Source organism: Cinclus cinclus, chromosome 7 (genome assembly GCF_963662255.1).
Source record: "Cinclus cinclus chromosome 7, bCinCin1.1, whole genome shotgun sequence".
Taxonomy (NCBI): domain Eukaryota; kingdom Metazoa; phylum Chordata; class Aves; order Passeriformes; family Cinclidae; genus Cinclus; species Cinclus cinclus.
The window spans coordinates 32,341,081-32,363,862 of NC_085052.1; the positions used below are offsets into that span (position 1 = coordinate 32,341,081).

Here is a 22,782-nt window from a genome sequence, read left to right on the forward strand (position 1 = left end):
TTTGTTTTGTTGCTTTCATTAACTGTGTTTCTTCTTTCACTGTCTTGCAGGATGATGTGCTTTGGCATTTTAAAAAATAAAGTGAAGGAGAATAATGTTCCACTGACAAAACAAGTGGGAATGCAGGACTGCTTGATCATCTTGCAGTGTGAATGATGAGATGAGCAGCCCAAAGTTCAGTATGTCCTGCAGAGCATTAAATGTAAAACTTTTATGGATTTGTTCCAATACCAGCTGAAAATAGAGGATAAAATCTCTCCAGGATTTTGGAAGGCCTTGTTATTAAAGGCTATGAATTTGCATCTCCTTACCACTGGCTGGATTTCCACCTCTTTCCTGATGCCCCCATTTTATGCTTAATGGAAGAACATAGAGAAACACAGAAGTGCCCCTCCTGACCTGTGGTTAGACATGGCTGCCCAAGAGCAGTGACAGCAGCATATGGGGCCAGGCAGGGAGAGATTTTGCTAATTCTAAGGGAAAGCCTGTTCTTGCAGTAGCAGTCACTTCTCCAGGGAGATGAAATTGTCAGGTCTGGACTGAAGACTGAAAAAAATCAGCAACTTCCCTGTGTTCCTTCCTGCTGCTTTTATTTCAGAATTGTGTGCATCCTGCTGTAGCACATGTCAATGTGTGAATATTTCATGTGCCATGTTTCACACAGAAATATGCTTTTCTCACGAGTAACTGGATGTGACCTAAGCATTATATTTGTTTACGTGTTAAGACCATTATCAGGAAGGAACTGAAGCAAACATGAGATAAAACAAGCATCAGGCTTATAACCTGACTTGCAGTGAGATCCTGGCTTGCAGAGAAGTGACTCTGTGCTGCAGGTATTGCACACTCTTCGTGGGTGTGATCCCTCCAAAGTGGTGGGGCAGTGTTTCTCTGCCAGGATCCTTGTGGCTCAGAACATCTGCTGCTCCTCCAGGTGCAAGAACCTGTTCTCTGTACCTTTGTAATGGTGCTGTCCTGGGGGTGCAGCAGGCACAGATTTGCAGGTTAACAATTGAGCACAGCGGATTTTTGGTAGTGGTTATGAAAGATGGAAAATATGGAGCAAGGCAAGGGATGATGTCCTTTCCTTGTGGTAGGCATGACATAGGATGCTGCCATGAGCACATGAAAGGCATTCATTATTCAAAGGAACTTCCTTACTGAACAGTAGTTGAGATTTTTGTGTAACAGCTGTCATAATTTTTGGTATCTGAATAACATGTTCAGGTTATATTGGTTCAAAACATCAGATTTGCTGGCAGAATGAGCTGTAAGTTTTCTTTAATGATGTCTGTAGAGGAGCAGGTGTGAGGTGTATACCTACTCAGGAATGAGATACACCACAACCTTGTCTCTTCTTTTTTTTTTTTTTTTTTTTTTTTTTTTTTTTTTTTTTTTTTTTTTTTTTTTTTTTTTTTTTTGTGAGCTGTTGCCTCAGCATGGAACCAGGGAAAACATACATATGTTTGTTGTGACAACCTGCTTATTGCTTTCTGAGATCAGTGTCTTCTAGGAGGTACTTTCTAGATGAGTAAGACATCTGTGCACCAACACCAGTAGATACTTAGTCATGTTTAGTTGCCTAGTTTAGTGTTGGTGTACCTTTCAGAGCTCTAATGAAAAAATGGTGAGTTAAGTCAATTTAAAAGATAGTTTGGAAAATTACTTGGAAATTGTTATTGCAAAGTGTTATAGTGAAGTGTTACTCCAAAAATATAACTTGAAGCCCATTCAGTGAGTGATGTTATACTAATAATGGTGTGGGGATATTTAGAGATGCCCTGGTAGTTCTCACAAGTTTTTAGTGACTCTAAGAATAGCTAGCCAAAATATATTGTTCCTCCACTCTTCATCCCCAGTTGCTAGTGGCTTGTTTTGTGCTCTTTTTCATGAAAATACTTTTCCTCCAAGAATTTCTGGGAAGTACTTCCTCAAAGTGTTCAAACTATGCTTCAGACTTCAAGCTAATCTTGAAAGAGTTGATATTGCCAGTTACAGCAGATCAATTGCTTGTGTCCTGGCATCTTGCCAATAAGTGTCAGAATTGCTCTTGCCTTGTCTGGTAATTCTAACCACTTCCATTAAACACAGCTCTTAACCCCCTCTGATGTTGCCCACCCCAAGAATTCAGTGTCCTGTTTGCAATTCCATAACCAAGTTACAAATGCCAGCACAGTCTCCTGGGTAATCTGCCTAAGGTGGAATATCTCATCTTGGTCCCCTTCATTTTGTTTAGGGTCAGAGCCCTGCAGCTACAACTGGATAGGAGGTGAGCAACCTCAGAGTAAACAGTGCTAAACAATGTGTTTGATCAATGGCTTGTCCGATAAATGGCTTGGCTGTACTTGGGAAGCCAACACTCCAGCTGTTCCAGTCAGCATGTCTCTGGAGAAACAGCCCTTAGAAATTCAGTTTTCACTTAATAGATTCTGATTAATTTGTTTGTTTCTTTTCTGTCTTTCCAGATTTACTGCCTTCTCTGTAATGCTCTTATTTATAGACTTAAATTACTAATTATGTATTTGAAAGGAAAAAAAAGAAAACAAAAAACCCAACCTTGAAAAAAAGATTTTAAAAGCCAAGAAAAGATAGAAAAGCAGTGCTGCTTTAGATTCATATATCCCATTTCCACATCTCTGAAGCAGACTGAAAAACTGAAAATATTTTATGTCTGGGAAGACAGTTTTGTTGATGGCTGCACAGCAAGGGGATAACTTCTCATTAGGCACTGGGATTTAGATCTGGAAAATGCTGTCTCATCCCTTGTCTGCTGGTGATGTGTGCTCATGCATGTGTGGCTGCTCTGGGGGAAGAGAGCACAGGGACAAGAGTGTCAGGAGGGGACTGCAGAGTTAGAGAGAGATTCCTTTTGCAGGTCTGTCCATCAGAGGGAGAAGATGAATTCCTGTTGCCTGTATTTTTAATGGTTTGCTCAAAAGCTATCAGTGGTATTCGACAGCAGAGATCAGTCACGGAAGATTGCTGTACTGGCAGCACTCCGTATCTCTGCGTGTGTTGCTGAAAAATGCCTCATCCCTGGGTTGTTTATTCCCTGGCTAAGGAAATTAACTCATTACTTATGCAAACATACATTCAGGGATTCAAGTCCTAAACTGTTGGCCAAAGGATGTCAGACAACTGCTTGTTTTTGTTAGGGCAATGAAACGACAGATCTGTGACAGTTCTTTCTGCATTTTGAAGTTTTCATAAATGGGGAGAGAGAGAGAGGAAGGATTTCTGTTTATATTTAGCAAGGTTCAATCCTGTTAATGTTAATATTATTCTTCATTAAAAAAACCTCCTGGACAAAGGATATTTACCAGCCACAAAAGTAGTCTGTCTTTCCTTTCCTTAACTATCTTTCAAACAATACAATTTAAATACTTTGGTAGAATATGACCAAATCACACTCCTTTCATCCAGCAAAATTACTTTGTCAGCTGTTAGTCTCCAGCATAAGTCAATTGTTAAAGAACAAGGTTAAGGCTTTGTGGGCAGAGTAACTTGCAACTGGGAAAATTCAAGAAGGAAGAGGCCCAAATTAAGAAAAATCCTGTTCAATCTCTTGCAGGCACAAAGAAAAGACAGTAGAGGACAGGGACTATTGATTTCTGCTTTGCATTCTTTTCTTTGCCTTGTCTTGCTTTGGGAATAGGTAGACTTGAGTTCAACTTCTCTTGCCCATATTTCACAATTACTGGCAGATGTTGCACGGACCTGCTTCCAGGTGGCAGCCACCAACGCCTAGGCACAGGTGGAGGCACATGAGAGGTGGGGAACTGCTTCTTTCAGGGGAAGTTTCAAGAAACTCTGCTGTTATCCAGCAAGAGGCTCAATGGCCAAGTCTGAGCAGACAGAATTCAAACTTCAAATGAACAGCAAGTGGATGGTTTGTCATTGCACAAGTCAAGATAAGGCTTTTTTGGTATAATGCAGATCAGCCAAATGTTTTTGAGATACAGATGTGTTTACAGTGATGTAGCTTAACTGGCTTGTTCTAATGTTGCAAGGCAGAAAACAGAGAAAAAGAGGTTGCTGCTGGGTTAGATAGGAACTTGGGGTCTCTGAATTGCCTGCTGGATTTTCTTACCTGATGTGAAGGGGGAAACTTTACTAGGCAGAAAGTTAAGTCCATAACAAAATCTTAAAGCCGAGGTCGCTTGTGTTAACTCTTGCTATTGGTTTTGTCTGAGGTAGGATTGGCAGCAAAGTGGGAATGAATCCTCTGCTTTGAGTAGAAGGAAGGTGGCAAACACTGAGGAGCCATTATGGATGTTTGCCCTGTATAGATCACCTACCATGTTGTCTTGAGTCCAGAGCTTTCCTAAAAAGGTTTCAAGGTAAAACAATGCCTGTGCAAACTGCCTGCTGCCTGGGAGGGATCCAACAGCATTGAAATGTGTCTTGTGAGCCCTTTCTCAAGGTCATTGAGACAGAAAGCAGGAAAGGAGTATCCCACTTGAGTGTTGGCTAATTCAGTCTGGTGGTGATTCATGTTTCACATCCCAGGATGGCTTGATATTTCATATATTTGTTACCTTTTATAGCAATGCAAAGTACGAAAAATTGAATTGTACAAATCACAATGACAGAACAATAGCTGAACAAAATCAAGATATATTTCTCACTCAGCCTTATCAGTCTTGGTGTTCTCCTGAAAATACCAGCAAAACTCATAACCCTGGGAATGTCTGTGCTCTATTTTAATGGTCTTTGAAAGCCTGCTGAAAAAGCAAATAAGCCATGGAGCAGATCCCAAAGATGGTAAATTCATTTTTAAAACAAATGTAGTCAAAAGAAGACTCCTGCCTGTTCCTGGTGAAATCAGTGGCAGTGAGGTTAAACCCCTGTTGTGTGGCTCAGTAAAGTGCAGATATCTTCAATTTGAGAGCACCTTGGGAGCAGGGAGGAGCACCAGCCATAGCCACAGCCACCTAGGGGGAATTTTGACAGATGATAAGAAAAACCTTTTCCACTTCATGCTGCAACATTCTGGAACTATGTGAGCTCCTGTAACAATTAGTATGCTGTGCTGGTCTTCCTCTGATTCCTGCGCTTTTTAAAATTAACAGTTGATAAATTAATTAGTCTGACAGAGATTTGGCTTCTTTATGTTCACATGGAAATTTGTTCTTCATTTATAAGTAGACTTACTTGTGGCAAAAGGTTTAAGAGCTGTAAGTGGTTTTTGCCCACATCAACAGCTTTTCAATAATTTCAGTGTGGGGTAAAAGAGCCACTTCCAAAAACTGAAGAATTATTCTTAGTTCCACAGTAAGAACTGTGTTTGTGTACATGTCTGCATGTACGTACAGATACTATATTTTTTGTTCAGACCATTTTCTGTGTAGTCATTCCCCATCTGACACTTCCAGGCTGATAATTTGTGGCCGCAGTAGCTTGCAGACCACTGCACTTCATGACGTTGTGGTGTGCTATCTTTCCAAAGTGCAGCTCAGCATCTGAATTTTATATTCTGTTTGCCTGGTGAGGAAAAACAGCCAAAGCAGGTCATGCTTTGGGCTCAAAGGCCGATGCAATGTGGCTTCCATAGTTTCACATCTGGCACTATTAAAAAAAAAATAAATTAAAAATCACCTTGCTGCAGCAACAATTGCTTTCACAGCTAGCCCTGAACTTCATTTTACCAGTGGAGCAATAGCTGATTTGGGCACTTAAGATCTTCTTCACAAAACACTTCAACTTGAATTTGACTGCAAGTACATTAGGATATCCAACTGTGATTAATGATCATGTTTTGGTATATTTTTCCCAGTCCTTGAGACTGGATGTATCCTCTGTAAGATTTCCCCAGTCAGTTGCGTGCTGGCTGCTCCTGCCCTGCTGTGCTCTGCAGCACTAGCTCTGACGTGAGGGATAGTGTTTGGTGTGAGATTATGTCTCACTCTGCAGTGGCAGAGCAGGGCTCTGTCTACAGCAATTCAGAGAAACAAATAGGAAACAGGATTTCCCCCAACAGGCGTCTGATTTTTCAGAAATGAGCCGTTGTAATGGGATGTACAGCTGAGCAAACCCCACAATTTATACAGAATGACTTCACACTTGACAAACATAGCAGGTGGGACCTCAAGCTCCCTTCACCGGAGCACCAAGCTGTAGCTGGTTCCCTTTTTCTCGGGGTTTACTAGAAATAATGTTACCATTTTGTGCAGGGTGGGTTCTGGTAACTGCCAGACCAAGAAACCTTGACGCTGTTTGTTTGCTACAAATGCTGTCAGCGTTTTGTGCCCTCCACCCTCTGGGGACCAGGAGAGCTGGTGTTTGGCTCCTCCTGTGCAGCCTCGGGAAGATGCTCTTTCAGGAACTCAGCTCTTCTGCTGAAGTCTTCCTCTTCACTGAGGCCATCCTTCACTGGGAGCGTTGCAGCAATATTTTAAAAGCTCTGTCTGTCTGGAAATTCTCCAGACGGCTCCTTACCTACTGCTGTCATCGTCCTCCTCTCCCCCTCCCTTCTTAAAGCTTCCCAAGCAGATCAGTATCATTAATATTTCAGTATCAGCTGTACACGGGCATTGGCTACACTGCAGCACACTTCATCAATAAGAGCCAGTGGGGGCTGTGAGCTTTGCCACACTGCCTTCATCCAGCACAGGAGGAAGAGCAGAGGCAGAGCCTGCCAGAACAGCAGAGGATCTGCTGAGGGTAAGGCTTCATCTCACAGTCAGTCCCAGCCTTGTGGTGCTGTTTGCTGCTTTTGCTCCCTCATTCAGATCATCCCAGATAATACCCTCACAAGCAACAAGAATGGATGTCTTTAAGAAAGGTTTCTCCATTGCTAAAGAAGGTGTGGTGGCTGCTGCAGAGAAGACCAAGCAGGGAGTGACAGAGGCTGCAGAAAAGACCAAAGAAGGGGTAATGTATGTAGGTAAGAGAGAACTAGTTTTGATCTACTTTTGAGCATGAACAGCTGCATAGATTGTTTCTGAGGAAGTCTGGGGAAATTATCTTATGGCTGAAGCTTGGGAGTGACTAGCAAGATAGTCTGGATAAGATCCTGAGCTCTGCAAAGTTGCTGTGTGAACCTGGGGTACCACAGCCTCCCCATGTCTCAGTTTCCCCAGCTGTAAGTTAGACACAGAATGCACTCCTTCAGGACAGGCAGAACGATGTTTAGGAGCAGATGCTCAGGTGTAAGGTTTGTTTGACTATTCACTGCTTGTTTGCAGGGTGAGTCAGGTGCTCTCCAGGCAAATGAGCGCTGCTGGTCTCTGCCTCACCTCCACACTGGGAGGGACTCACTGAGGAGGTCCCTGAGAGGAACCAGCAGTGTTAATAAGAGGGGATTGCAGGATGCATCTGTTTTCCCACAAACAAATGGGTTTGTCCTGAAATCCTCCTCCTGTTCACCGACCTCTTTCGTTGCCCATGCACGCATTAATCTTGCTTTACAAGAGACGCCCAAATTCTTTTTACCCAGAGAATAGGATCTGGAAAACAGCATGCTTGATGTCCTGCCTAGAGCCCTCTTTCACAGTTAATGGGCTGAAACCTCCCCTGTCAAGGTCACCTTCGAAACCCACTATCTCCACTTATCTAGCACATGCAATTATATGGCTGGATGGTCAGATATTCCATATAATACAAAACTAAAGTCATATGTTCCCAAGACTGATTATCTCACTGCTGATTAGTGCATTTCACACAGCTCTTTATTTTTGGTGGATATGGGAGTGTTGCTTTTTGTAGGAAAGTTTACATGCAGGCTCTTCCTGCTATCATACTGCAACATCCACCGCTGTACTTAACTACTATATTTAAAACTGCTCTATTGGCAATAGCTAGAGATATATATTTGTATGCATACAAATTAATATAATTAATTTAAATTTAAATTAAATTTCAAATTAAATATAAAATTTGTACGTAGCAGGTAATGTCTTTATCTTGAATTTTTAAATACTTTATTACTGACATGCTGGAAACGAATGGATGTAACAGTTCACATTTGAATTTGAAGTTGACCCACAAGGAAATAAAGTAAGCAGTGTCACTGTAAACAGCTAAACTAACTACAGTAAGTGAAACACCAGTCTAAGAAGTGTCATGAGTGTGGCATAATTACTGTTCCACCTGCTTCCAGGTCTGAGTTATGTCTGGGTTAGTCAGAGTTTTTTTTATATAATTTCACATGTCTGTTCAATCACGTTGTACAGCTCCATACTGTGACCTGGTTTTCATTGTTGCACTGCCAAGTGATCTCTTTAGAAGATTCTAACTTTTTCAATAGTTTTCTATGAGTCTAAAACTAAAAGCCTTGAAACCTTAATCTCTGAATGAGGATCAAATAAGGATCAAGGTGAGGATTGCATGCTTTCTCCTTTTATTGTTTTGGTTTGTTGGTATACTGCTGGTTCCTGCCTTGTCATGCACTGGACAGAGCTTTGCCTTGGCCTGATTCAGTTCCTGTTGGGAAGCTCCCCCCTTTAGGGAAAATTCAGTCTTTCACAGGCAGGAAAAGTAAAGGCCAGATGCTGATTAGCTCAGAAAATGGGGGTTTTGTTTTAATAGCCAGAGAAGGTAGAGGTGCGGTATGTTGGTTAAAACCGGTATGATTAGTATGTTGTTCATGCTGCCTTTTGTCAATCTGTGCCACATAAAGAGTAAAACAGAGACCTGGACCATTCCTTCCTTGCTTCTTCCTTAGCAGGGCCCTATCCCAGCAGCTTTGTCCAGAGCATTATGTGATGAGACTTGAATTTTTGGATGTTAGGAGAGAATAGTACTGTATTGGACCTCAAGGGTCTTTTGAGAACATCAGAAAGGAGAGCAAAATCCCCAGGGTCTAGGATGGATGAAGTGGATCCCTGACTTTTATTCAGGTTTGTGTTTACTCTGCTGACTCTCTGAGGAGGATTCCAATTGTCTGGGCACAACCACCACATCTGGTGAGTCTCTTGCTCCTGCCCAGGAGAAGAAAATGCTCACTCAGAGGTATCTGTCTGGAGTGAATGGCATCACTGGGACACTGTGGCCACCTTGTTCCCCCTCAGATCCATAGAGGTTCAGCTCCCACAGCCCATGCCAGAGCAGGAGATGCTTCCCTGCCGGGCGGAGAATGCAGTGTCGTGCTCCTGCCCTGCCACTAGCCTAGCTGAACTGGTGGGGTAGAGAAGAGACTGCGTGAAAAGAGGGAGAAATCCCCTCTCTTTCACGGGTCACCTGTGCACTTGGTGAAATCACCATCTGCTCTCCAAATTCTAGCAACCTCTGAGTCTGCTGAAGTGTCAGGAGATCCCTGCATGGTTAGTGTGGATCCAGCAGTTGGTTCAGTGGGCTCTCTTTTTTGATTTGGTTTGAATAGGGGTGTAAGTGATGCTGAAGTTAATTAATGAATTTAATGCAAAGCCATATCAGAGTATTGAGTCATTAGTACTGTTTAATGCTATAGTTTGGGAGGCTCAACAAAGAATGCACTTCCAGTTTTCCAGAATGATTTTCAGCGGTGTGTGTTGCGGAAAGCCTCAACACACCGAGCTGTGTTTAAACTGGGTGATTCCTGCAGGACTTAATGCACATCAAAATATCCCTTTCTACTCTAGACCTTCTCCCAGGGCATAGCACTCCACACCCTCGGTCCCACCCAAAGCTCTTTGCGGATGACTCACGGCACTCAGAAGAGGCAGGATGCATGAACTTTTAATTCTGGGTACAGAAGCTGCAGGCAAGGACTAATGAGTGAAATGAGATTGAGCATCAGGTGATTGGTTTCTGATGCAACAGATGCGGGTTGCTGGCAGGAGCGTGCGCCCGGAGGTCGGGTTTCATGCGGTGCATAATGGATGGGAGCCTGAGTCACCGGGTGTGGCTGGGCTGCGAGGATGGGGCGAGCTCTCCCCAGGCTGCAGCCGTGACTTCCCGGTGACATTGCTCCCATCATGAAATGGATTCGGATGTTTTTCTTCTATCTGCATCCCTCCTTTCTGGAACTGTTTTCCATCTGCAAATATAGCACCTGACCGCTCCCCTCCCCCATAAAATAATTGATCCCAGATAGTCACCTTAAAAGTCTGGCAAAAAACATACAGAAGTGCAGCTCTTGTCTCGATAACCATATTTACTGCAAAATTGCAAAGGCACGAAAGGCTGGGACAGCAAATCTTGTACTTTGCTTACCTGTCAACAGCTGTTTGACCGAAAACCAGCAAAGGGCTGAGTTTGGGCATCTGAGTCTGGTCTGACACAACCTGGTGTGTCCAGTCAATATCGTGGCAGCCTTTGCTTGGAATGGCGCTGGGAAGGAAAACGAAGCAGGATAGTTTCTGAATTGAACCTTGTATGTTTGGCCCATTCAGGAGCTCACACACATGGCTTGAGACTTGTACCGGCTCTGCTAGAGCTGTGCTTCTGCACACGTTTGTGTATCATGGGCACCATTATTAAATCCAGTTCACAGCCGTGCACATGTGCATCACGAGGAACTGCAGCTTACAGCAGTAACAAGTTAAAGGTACAAAGATTTCATCTCTTGACTTCTGAGACAGTTTGGGAGGGTGGAGTGAAATGCTGAGGGTATATTGTAATAGAACAGTTTTGTTCTGCCCCAGGCAAACATTGCAACCACCAAAATAAATAAACAATTGAGAATTGCATTCAATAATACATAACAAGTATCAGGCAGAATAGAGCTGGGCTTGACCTGTTATCAGGGTGCTGCACCTGTTTTTATTTCTCAGGCTGTTAATGAGAATGAGCTGTGGTTTGTAGCTGATTTCTCTCACTACACTCATGGAGGCTGCACTATCATGGAGTCAAAAATCTGCCTGGTTGTTGTCCATTTTCTATAATTTTAATAGTTGGCCATAGAAATCTTTTTGTTTGTATCAATATGGGAAATCTGAAGAGAACCTGTATAGGTGCAATGATTTGCAATATACAGTAAAGTGGGACCAGTGGAATATTTTGGCTTATGTTTAACTTCCAAGAAAGATAAATTTGATCCTTTATTTTTTTAATGTGTGCAACACCTAGTTACCATGGGGGCTGTCCATCTACCGTATCATTTAACTTATCTGCAGCAGGATCAAAACGAAAGTATATATAGCCTGGTGGTTCTGTAAATTCAGTTTAAGTTTTCTCCAGTCTTTATTAGTGGAATAGAATGAGACTTTAAATGACCACTGCAGCCAAGTATCTGCTGAAAGGCAGGGCAGAGTCATGGATGTGACTTCTTGTCTTGCAAGAGTGAAGTAGGTGAGGTCTTACCAGGTGATTTTATTTACAGTCATTTTTACAACTAGCTTAAAGTTGATTTACCACTACTCAACTGATCATTTTGGAAATATTGCAGGGGTAATTTTTCATAATTGAGATTTTTCAGATCTAGTTATCTCCAGAGAATTTGCTGTTGAAATTATCCAACTCTTAACACAAAGGTACTCATTGGCTTTATTGGGGAGGGAGGCTGGTCTCTTTTCTGACTCTACAAATGGTTTGTGTCTGAGCAGGAGGTACTAGAAGCACCTCAGCTCCCCACTGCACTTCCTCAGAGCAGGAAGACAACTGTGTCCAGAATCAGGGTGTAATTTCCAGGCAGCACTGATGGACTGTGTTTCCTTTCACAGGCACTAAGACCAAGGAGGGTGTAGTGCAAAGTGTGACCTCAGGTAAGAGCACAGCCTGAGAGGAGTGTGGAAATCTGTGGTGATTGTTAGACCTCTTGGGAAGGCCATCACCCCTGCCAAGTGGGAGGTCTCTCTGGACACCCTGGTCTGCCTGACCTTCCCACTGAAGGATGGAGGCTGCTTGCCAGGAGCTATGGCTCAGGGTCTGGCATTTGCAATGGACACAGATGGGAGAAAATATTTAATCAGTAGAGTAGGTAAGAAAAAATCACAGAAAGGTTACCTGGCAGACTGGGATGATTCACAACAATTTAGACATTTCACAATGTCAGGTGCACAGCCCAGCACGCAGAGAGGATTTACTTGCATCAGATCCTTTCTGGCCAAAACTGGTCTTTAGGAGAGTCCTGTCAGCCAGTTGCAGAGTCAGGGATCCAAGGGTTCCTTCTGAGGTATCCCCAGCTCCAAGGCAGAGCAGCCATATGGACTGTCCTGAACGAGCATGAATGGATCTTCTCCCTGGAGAATTCCATAACTATTGCTTTTTTCCTGCCAAGGGCTGTTGAATCAAACAAAAGGCAAACTGGAACAGGTCATGGACAGTCTGCAATCCAAAATACCTTATTTACACTGTTGTCTCTTAGTATCAGACAATGAATTTTTAATTCTCCAATTGCCCACAAAGACTGACAGGCTGCAGTGCTGCTCTCTAAGCAGCGTTTTGTGCCAGACAAAAATCCTCACGTACACGATCTAAATTCAGACATGATCTCATCCAAAAAGTCCAAACAAGGACTGCATCAGGACTAATTTCTTCTTTTAAATCAATGCAGTCATTTTATCATGCCAGGGAATTTGGCAGGCTTCTGGCAGTGTCTAGTTTGCTGACTTTTCTGCTTTTGTTGAAACTGCAGTTGCTGAGAAGACCAAAGAGCAGGCCAACGTGGTGGGAGAAGCTGTAGTAGCCAGCGTGAACACAGTGGCAAACAAGACTGTAGAAGGAGCAGAGACCATCGTGGCCACTACAGGAGTTGTAAAAAAGGTGTGTTTGTTTCTTCTGTGATGGGCAGGACAACAGAGCCTTTGGATTACGCTTAAACTACCTGCAAACATTTGCAGTTGATGGTTTTACTTATTTAATGAAAGGTTTTCAGCAATATCTGCTTTTGTATAATACTTAATATTATCATATAATGCCTAATACAGTCACAGAATCATTTAGGTTGACAGGGATCCCTTGAGATCATCTAGACCAATCCCCTTAAGGCCAATGAGAGAGGACTGTTCCTCTGGGTTTTGAATATCTCCACGGAAGGAGACTCCACAGTATCCCTGGGCAATCTGTGCCGGTGTTTGACCACCCTCAAAAGAAAAAAGGAGAACTGTTTTCTTCTGTTCAGATGGACACATTAGCCACTTGGTGCCTATTGTCCCTTGCCCCATCAGTGTGTACTGCTGGCAAGAGTTTGGCTCTCCATTTTCTTACGAATGTTGAAAAGCAATTTTCCCAGGGACTCGAGCAGAAATGTGTCTGAGTGGCAGTGAGCATCTGGATGAGTCAGAGCTCAGGGATGTGCAGAGTGGGAAGGCACAGGAGCCAGCATTTGCCCTCACCCCTGTTGAGTGCTGGTGGGATGCTCAGGCTTGCCGTGACCACGACAGCTCCAGAGGCAGCAGAGGGCAGCAGCAAGCCAGGCACAGCCTGGTTCCAGCAGAAAGCCTGACCCTGCTGCTCTGCTGCCTGCTGGTTTGACAATAACCAAGTGCTTATTGATAGAAGGCCGTGTGACCCAAATTGTGTACGGATTAAGCCAGATGCAGACAAGGCATCTTCTGTCCTCCAGCCTAATTTGGCAAAAGGGGCTTTTCCAAGTGAGGGGATTAAGGGGCGTGTGAAGGAGCAGAACAGCTCCTTAGATGAAGGAGTGTTGATCATTAGAGAAGATGCTTTGGTAACAAACAGCACCCATTTGTACAGCAGAGGCCAATACTTGGCAGCTCTTGGGTAAACCAGTCTCTTTCCCCTCTTCAGATAGTTCGGTGCTGTTGATGGCCACATGAGCTTTACGAGTCACAACAAACTCAAACCCAGACTCAAAGCAAAGCTAGGCTGGCCAAAATTGTTTTAATTGTTCAGATAGTCATCTGATTAATTTCCTGACCTGCACATAAACACATTGTGATGTGAAACAAACTTCTACACAGCATATAAATCCTGAGAGAATAGGCTAACAAAAGAGGAGAACAGCAGCTACGAGTGACGCAAAATGTCCTCCTGAAAGCATGTGGAAAGGGCAGATACAGGAGTTCTTCTAAGCCCTTGGGATAAGTTTAATCTCTGTTCCCACAGGGAGCAGCAGTTAGGCTGCAGGAGGGCAAACAGCAATTCCTAATTTTCCTAATTCCATGGGGCCAGAACACCCTTCCTACCTTTACACTGACCATGGGGTGATTGACCCAGGAGAGTGAGGAATTTGCTGATGGTCAGAATCCCTGCTGCAGACAGAGAGCTGTCTCCCCTCCAGCGAGGACTGAGCAACACCAATCCTCTTCCCCATTCCTCCTCAGTGAGAACCCCACCTCAAACGCTGCCAACTACAGTTTACAGCTAATTTCAGAGCTCAAACCAGTGCAGGTTTCCCAGAGAGCATCTGAACAGTTACTCTGATGTCTTCCACTGATGTCTGATTGCTTAGACTTAAAATGGAGATTGATTAAGAAATAAAAAAATAGGATGTGTCACATGCTAAAGGGCAGACTAAACGGAGCCAGGAAATTGCTTTGGATACAGCATCATGATGTCATGCCAAACAGCAGAGGTGGGCAGCAGACTGAAAACAGGAGGAGAAAAACAAGACAAATCACAGGATAAAAAAAACTCAGGAAAAACCTTTGTTTCTGTGAAAGAGGATTCATCTCCTCTGCTGGTTTAGTTCAGCTTAGGAGTGCAAAATCTTTTATTCATTCTTACCTTTTAAACCCAGCTAGACACAGATGACTGAGCTCCATATGCACATCGAGTGCATCCCCATTGCTAATGGGTAATTAGAGCTGCTCCAGAGGGAGGGCCCTGAAAGGAGTATAAGGAGCTGTGCTGGGCTCTCAGCCCTGGCTGTTTTTCCTCCAGAACTGCTCCTATCATGGTACACAATTCCTAATGGAAATTCATCCAGTTTGCCAATAGCACAACCAGGCACTGTAATGCATGTGGGAGACCCACTGGACATACACTAAGTGATAATATATATAGCTTTTAAATGTTTAAACAGTGAATACCCATCTCTATAATCCTGCAATCCTGGAATCATCACAAGCATTTCATCCCCAGAAGCTTGGGAGAGCGTCCAGTTGCATCCAGTCCTGAGACTTATTTGTGCTCCTTCTTTTAACTGCACAGAGCACTTGCCAAGATCTTATTTGGGTTTCAACTATCTCCAGTGTTGTTCCCTGCTATAGAAGGGCTGTTCAGAGTGCCAGGGATCTGTGAATGCATGGCACTGAGCAGTGCTCGGGGTGACTCGGGGCTGGGCACTCGAGGGTCCTAGAAGGCATGTCCCCAGCTGACTGCTCTCAGTATTAATATCAATTATGGAGAGCTTGTTGACATTTAATCTGTGCATTTGACAGCTGGGATCAGTGGCAGGCACACATTAGGAAGGAGAGGAGTACTCTAAGGCTTTTGGGTTAAGTTTTGGATAGCCGTGGGGTGCAGATATATTAGATGGTGACTTTGGCCATGGGAAAGAATTCAGCCCTCTGTTGCATCATTGCAGGGACTGAAATGTGGACCCCCTGGCAGCCTGCTGCCGTTTACTGCCCTTGGGGGCAGCACTTCGAGCTACACAGAAGGAAATGGAGCTAAAGTAGCCCTACACCTATGGAGGGGTGCCAAGCACCAGTGAGAACAATCTTGAGTAGTGCTGGCACTGCCTGACAGGGCTTTGGCACTGACCTGGTCACTGCTGAGTACAATAAAGTATTGACTCATTTGGGAGAGTTTTTAAGCATCAGTTAAAAAAAAATCTGTAAGTTAAGAGATTATAAACCCTCTAAAATTTTTATGATACAAAAAGGAATGAAACCAGTCAGTAGGGTGTTCTGTCTGTGGCTTTGCACCCGTCCCCATCCCTGGGGTGGACATAAAGAGATTCCAGTGAGATAACAGCCCACTAAATATCCCTGTCTTAGAAGAGGATTAACTCTTCTTCTGTATGACACAGCACTGAGCTTGCTGCAATGCAGACACCACGTGGTTGGGAACAAGCCCATGTACATACACACACTCTCAAAATGTCCCTCAGGGTTTGGAACAATTTCCGCAGTAACTGATGTTTCCCTACACCCTCCACCTAAATCTTCCCTTTAGATCTATTTGTCCTATCATCAGTTGTCAGTTCATGACTCTGTCACTTTGAATTGGGTCTGATCTTTTTTTTCACTTCAGCCCAGTAATTAAATGAGCATTTGTCAGTTATGTGCAAGTGCTGGGTGCGTTCACTGGATCACAGCGTTTCTGTGCACCTGATCTGGGGCACATGGACCACACCCATGCCATGGCTCATCTCTTTCATAACAACTGCACATCTTGAATGTGAAAGGCTGCTGTTCCTGGCCTTAATTCCCTTCACTTACACCCTGTGAAGTCTCCGATGCAAGGAGTCTGTCGCAGGGAAGGAATTAGAAGCAGAAACTGAGTGCCCTTGCCCTTCAAGTTAGGTTGGGCTGGGCAGGTGTGACAAGGAGAGAGCAACCAAGGGCATCTGAGAAGCCACCAAAGGCAAAGCTGTTAAGCAAGAGGAGCAGGGAAATCAGCAGCCAAACTATCCAACAATTAAGTAGAATAAACAGTTGAAATTGGTTGCCCTTTGTATTCAAGCTTCCCTGTACTTAGTTGATGCAGTGATGCATCCCAGTGGTATCCTTGCACATGTCATGGAGCACGGCAGACTGCAGGAGCAGCGTGGAGTGGAGCACTCTACCGACAGGCACTTTTTCTGTGCTTCCCTCTCAGTCTCATTAGTGCATCCAGGCAGACATTTTCCCATGCAAAATAGCTGAGTTAGAGGCACTGGTGAAGCCTTAAAGCCTACAAGACCATGGAAGTGCTTCATGGCTCAAGTCTGTACCCCAGCAATCCCATAGGATATGTGTTAAATGTGTATCATTTGTATATGCAGTTCCAGGAGACTCTCAGAGAGTCTGGCTGTGAGCTGGATAAAAACAAAGCCACCCCAAAAGTCTACCTGGATTTGTAGGGTAAGACAGGAATCCTGCATGCCCATCTGTCTGTCCTGCTGGTGGGTCCACTCACTTTAATCAAGGGTTGACCTCTAAGTCAGAGCTGTCAGCATCACTGAACACACTCAGCCTGAAACCTCTCCAGGACAGCTCATCCACAGCACCTGCCAGGTTGCCTGAGGGTTCCCTAGGGAGTGGTTTGGGGATGCTGCCAGGCTGCATTGTGTTTGCTCCAGCACCCAAGGACAAGAGCACTACACGAGGCTGAACCTCTCCACCTTATGCAATTGATGTCCCTTTGAGGGCTCTTAAATTTGTAGCAGATTAGACTGCCAGTGAACCTCTCTGGCTTTACAGCATAATAATAATAATAATAATAATAATAATAATAATAATAATTAAAATAATCTTGCTTGCCACTGAATTTGTTGAGATTTGATGAGTGTATTCCAGTATCCAATATTTGGACTGCTTTCTCTGTTATATAAGGAAGATAATAAGACTTATGTCCAAATATTTGGGGACAGTAACAAAATTTCCACTGGCCTGTAAGATAATATGGGAAAAATATATAAATTCCACTTCATAGATGAACTCAGCAGACAAGTCAATTGCTGAAGAGCTGAAAAAGGGAATTTCATAAAACCTGTGAAAATGAGAAATCTGAGGAATTAAATCGTAATTAATGTCTTCCAATATTTCTGGGCTTTTAAAATCAGTTTTTAAAAAACTTATTAAAATATCCAAGCACAGAAGGCTATAGTACAGTCTATTTAAGATCCCTTAGCATTGCTAAGGAATATTTTATAAATGGCAGGTCTTAATTTGTTGAGTTTTTAATTAGTGATAATTGAACATGTATCTTTGTTTTATAACCTTAGCAAAATATTGTATTTCATATATATATATATATATCTCCTGTGGTGTATATATTCTACATAAAAAGTATTTTTAAACACACAAAATATTTAAAAACTTGTGTACTATTCTTGGAAGGAATTCTGAAGTTTTGTGTTTCACTTAACTGTTACGTTCAAGTACTTCACTTTTCTTTCTTCACTAGCAAAGAAAGATTCAACTGCCCGCCCAAAAATAGAAGAAATAGCCCATAGCAAACTAGCTATCTAAACTTTTTTCATTTAAAATACTTTTTTCTAAGAAAGTACATAGTTTCTGAGGGGAAATATTCAGTTTGCCCTTTAAGAGCAGGAGGAACATTACTAATTGCTTCATGGTTTCAACATGCCTTTTGCTTAGAAAATGTTACCCCTTTCAATGAGGAGATGAACACTGACAGGAATGGCAAAATTCTTGCTGCCGCCCAAGGAAGTTGGATTTTCATCCCTTCTTTCTTGCCCAGCATTGTCCTGTGAGTCAATGTTATAGCTGGAGCTGATGCCCAGGAATTTCTGGCTCTTTGTCCAAAGTGAAGACCCCTACACCACATGGTCCTTCTCTGTATGTTGTGTCCTGAGCAGTCCCTGACATCCCCAGCCAGCTGACACCCAGCTGAAGAATGCAGCCCTTCCTCATCTCCTGCTCCCTATTCTGGGCAGGGTGGAAGCGCGTGAGAAAAAGGCTGAGGTGACACCCCTAACGTGACCTGACACCTCTTCATCCTGCTATTGTGCTGGTTCCTCCAACATAGCTTAGAAACACCCTCCAGAAACTCAGTTGCTTCCCTTTCTAAAAATAGGTGGTTCACTTTTAGCTTTCTGAGCAGTCTTGGCAGAGAGCACAATGTCAGGGATCTAAGAAGCAGCACAAAAGCTGAACAGGGATTCTCCAGCCCACCCATTGCCCTTGGATACAGTGTCATGAGAAGGGTGTCCCCTCTCCCAGGATTCCTTCCACATCTACCAGAGCCATGCTCCCTGTCCACAGAAACAATAGGTGCTCATACCCTGTAGAAAGGTGGAGTGCACTGCACTGGTCCCTGTGCTCCTGTGAGCTGTTCCCCAGTTTTCCCAATGCAGCTCAGCCCCTTAAGCAATTGCCTTTGATTGACCTTCGTGATTTCGCACAGCAGCTGGTAACTCCACCTGCAAATCACTATGAAATACCTGCTGTGGCAGCTATTGTCAGTGGCTTGCATTGGAGGTTTCTTTCCTTTCCACCTAATAGTAAAAAATATGTTTGTAAAGCTTCAAAATATAATTTGAGGCTATTTGCCTGCTTTGGCCTAATGTGCGCTGTTGAGTTGAGATGCAAAATGTAATATAAATGCAAATGTAAATTGCTTTAAAGCCACAGGCTGAATCCTGAGGCTGAATGAGCATCCATAAATTCCGAGTAGTGAGCTGTTTGCTGGCAGCAGGAGAGCTGACTCATTTCAGAAAGACTGTGACCAAGTGGCTCCATCAGAGCAGCGGCCTCCCCTGAAGAGCTGCAGGTCTCTGCAGGAGAAACTGGCTTCCATGATGTGCAGTGTGATGTCATTTGGTTACCTGGGCTTGCTTAACACAGCTTAGGCTGGTACCAGTAAGAATCATTTCAGCCAACAATGCAGTGCAAGTTAAGGGCACGTTCCTTAAGAAAAGATGTTTGCTCTGTGCTTCTCGTCTGGAGACACCAGCAGCACATGGTGCTCTCCACAAGCAGACTGATCAGCTCTGGTCTCAGCAGGGAGATGAAGCAATGCCTGCAGCTGTGACAGACATCAGTACAGGGCTGCAGCTCATACCTTGGCTATTTTCTGTCTCAAGTGGATTGATCTTACAGTAGCTTGTGTGGAGAACCCGAAGCCCATAGGTAGGACAAGCAGGTTGCTATGTTTCCACCTCCTGGCTCCCCTTCTGCCACAAATGGATCTGAAGTTCAATTTCCAGATTAAATTTTCATGGACTCTACTTTGTATCTATGTAACTCCATCTACTTTCCCCTTCTTACTTCACATCACCTTTTTTTTCCCAAATTCAGTCCAAAAAGTGGCAGGGATGGCAGGGATGTTCTCCTACTAATGAGAATAGTTGTGACTGGACAGGAAAGGATGTGTGAAAAGAGTCCCCTAAACACATGGAGCATAAAGTTCTGTTTACAGTAGGTTTGGCAGGGACATCAATTTGCAGCAGCACCAGGCACCAAGCCTTGTGTTTCCAAAATGTTGAAATTCATGACTTCGCTGTCCATGCAAAATTGACTTTTCCCTTCCATAATATATGGAATATATGTCTCTGGTTCCTTCTGTGGTGGCCCTGACTTCATGTAGCAGAGAGTCATTCAGAGAATGGGCACATGTACTTGAAGGGAACAGAGAAGCTTTGTAATTTCAGTTGAGTGAACTCAACTAAAGTTATAGTAAATCCAGTATGGTCAGGTTTTTGTCTTCTCTTCCCATGCAGCCAAATTGTGTTTAAGGTAATTACCTGATAATGAAACTTTTTCACTTCTTCTGTGAATAGGAAGGTAGCTGAAAAATGTAGGCAAGTAGCTAGAAGAGCCCAAAATACTTAAGTAAATACTTGGACTCAAACAAAAAGAAAAGCTTATTACCTTTGATAATGGTATTTTATCTGAAGCATGACATTACCAGCACCACAGTACTGCTATATCTTTGATTAGTTTTAGTCTATGCAATGAGTGCTTAGGGTAATATAATGTGGGGAAAGGCTGGGTATAGCCTTGCTATGTGTAAATTAATTTGTTCCTCCCAAATTTCTTCACACTGAAGGAGTCAAAACTCTGGTCCCAATGACAGAAGAAGAACTGATTTTCTGTATGAAAAAAGACCATAATCCAGGCTGTAAGAAATTGAGTTGGCTTTTTCATAGACATCCGCTCTAACGAGCTGCACAACAAAAATGGATTTCAAGCAGTATCTGCCATTTATTAAAGCTGCTATTTTGCTTGGGGCTGTAATGCTCAGCCCCATCTAGTGCAGTCTGTCTAAGATTAGGGGATGACTCTGCATGTGGCAGCAAGGACAAACATCTTGCTTGTGACTTGGCAGGAGGACCTGGCAGGAGGACCGCCCGAGCAGCCCAGGGTGGAGGGAGAGGGAAGCGCTGGTGGAGAGGTGAGTGGTGCCACAGCCCTGCTGCCCCAGGCTCTCTGTGCCACACCTGGCCTCTTTCTGGGTTACTGGTTCCCCCCTGGCAGAATCTGCCCCTTGCCTCCTGTGCTTCTAGAACTGCCATGCAAGGAGCCCATCGCTGTTCCCAATTCCCTGAGTTATTAGACAAAAATCTGGGCTCATCTGTTCTTGTTTTTGCCAATTCCTTGTCTTGGGAATTTTCCATGAGTGACAGATGGACAAGATTGCAAACTGCTGCCTGATTTGGGTTGATTTTGGGATGTAAATGCACATACAGGAGTTAATGCTGTCCTATGGTTCTGTCAACACACAGAATACCTTTTTCCTGTTTGCAGCCATGCTTTAGAATAGATTTAGATAATAAGCTTGGGTTTTTTTCTATAAATATTTCTCTATTTAAATTAGTTAATTTAATTTTTGAACTGTTCTACCTGCAATGTTCTTTTGAAGCCCTGGGTTAAACATTAGTCTCTGGGACAATTTCAGCTCTTGAACAAGGATGACTTTTTGTCACATTAGCCTGACTGCCACCACGTGTGAATTCAGGCCCTCATTTTCCCCAGAGGTCTGAGTTACAGTGGGAGTGTGTCTGGTTTCCAGAAGGAATAGATAATTCATTTATTTTCTGCATCACCTGTTTTCTAGTTGTTTGTGGGGTTTTGTGTGGTGACTATCAGCATTGATTTTTCTCCTAAATTTATTTATATAGGTTTTCCACTGGAAATATTTACCTGTTTTCTTATCTGTCTTCTCTCACAGGATGAAATTGAAGGTAATCCATCAAGTTAGGGAATTCTTGCTCAAAAGAGACCATTCCAAGAGCATACATGGAAGTATTAACTGACACCACAACAGGAAAATCCCACTGTCCATAGACTAACTACATTCAGCTCTGTAGTCTTGCACTTGCCTCATAAACCAGTCATACAATATATGTAAGCCAGACTCCTCTAATTGTAAGTAACGTGCAGGTGTGCACTGGGCTGTGTGTCTTTCCCAGCCTCCCTCCTGGCCTCCCAGTTGCTTTGTATATTTTGTTTGGACTCACGAATCTGTGTCTTGCATCCATATGCACTGGCACTTGAGATCTCTAGGCATTGTGGAAATACATTTTTTTTAAACTAATAAAAGGTGTTCGAACAGATTTTTTTTGTCTTGTCAGATTTGTTTGCACATTTTAGATGTGGATCCTTCCAAACTGATACATTCTTCCTGTAAAAGTGCAGGATTAGAATACTCAAAACTGTAAGGGTCTTAAATCATGTTGCAGGAGATGAAGAAGCATGAAAAATTGTATTTCTGAAGACAGTTCTGTAGGTAGGCTGGTTTTCTCTCAGGGCTTAAAAACAAATATTTCACTTTTTAAATACTTTCCATGTTTAAGAGAGAATGTGGAACTGATATTGGATGAAAGGAGGCTTTTTAAAGGAATGTGAAAGTGATGTTAAGCTCAGTTTATTCTGTTTGCATGAGAAAGCTTTGACAGTCATGACATCAGGATGTTAGAAGCTGCCAGAAGCTAATTCAGGAAATGAGATGGGCACCAACCGACCTGATCAGAAGTGCACTGCTGCTGGCAGGGACAGGCAGGGTTGCTGTGAAATGTGTGAGTGTGAGGACAGGTGCCCAAGGAGAATCTCCTGGTGCACCACGAACACGGAGCTGGTCTCGGTTACAGCACGCTGTCAGGCTGCAGATCAGCTGCTGAGTGAGAGCAGCAGAGACCTTCCACATTCACCAGGGTAGACAGCAGGAAAATGTTGCTCATTGCTGTAAATAATGGGCTACCTTTAAAGTACCCATCAGTACCTTTTTATACCCATCAGTAGGTATGGGTATAAAAATGGGTTATTTTATTTACCTGCAGGAAGAGCACCCACAAATCCAGGAAAAGCCAGTGTAAACTGTTGAGATTTAAACTGCTTCAAA

General features: G+C 43.4%; 1 protein-coding gene across 2 annotated transcripts; it reads left to right on the forward strand.

The window, feature by feature from the left end:
• Positions 1 to 95: 95 nt before the first annotated feature.
• SNCG (synuclein gamma) lies at positions 96 to 21,824 on the forward strand. 2 transcript variants are annotated; one of them, XM_062496438.1, is made up of 5 exons: positions 96 to 179; positions 11,583 to 11,624; positions 12,497 to 12,624; positions 20,770 to 20,835; positions 21,613 to 21,824. In XM_062496438.1, exons 1-5 carry the CDS (start codon positions 161 to 163, stop codon positions 21,640 to 21,642), a joined length of 285 nt encoding a protein of 94 aa, XP_062352422.1. In that variant the 5' UTR covers positions 96 to 160; the 3' UTR covers positions 21,643 to 21,824. The 2 variants fall into 2 exon arrangements, with proteins under 2 accessions (XP_062352422.1, XP_062352421.1); XM_062496437.1 differs by lacking the exon at positions 96 to 179 and adding an exon at positions 6,766 to 6,886.
• Positions 21,825 to 22,782: the final 958 nt, after the last annotated feature.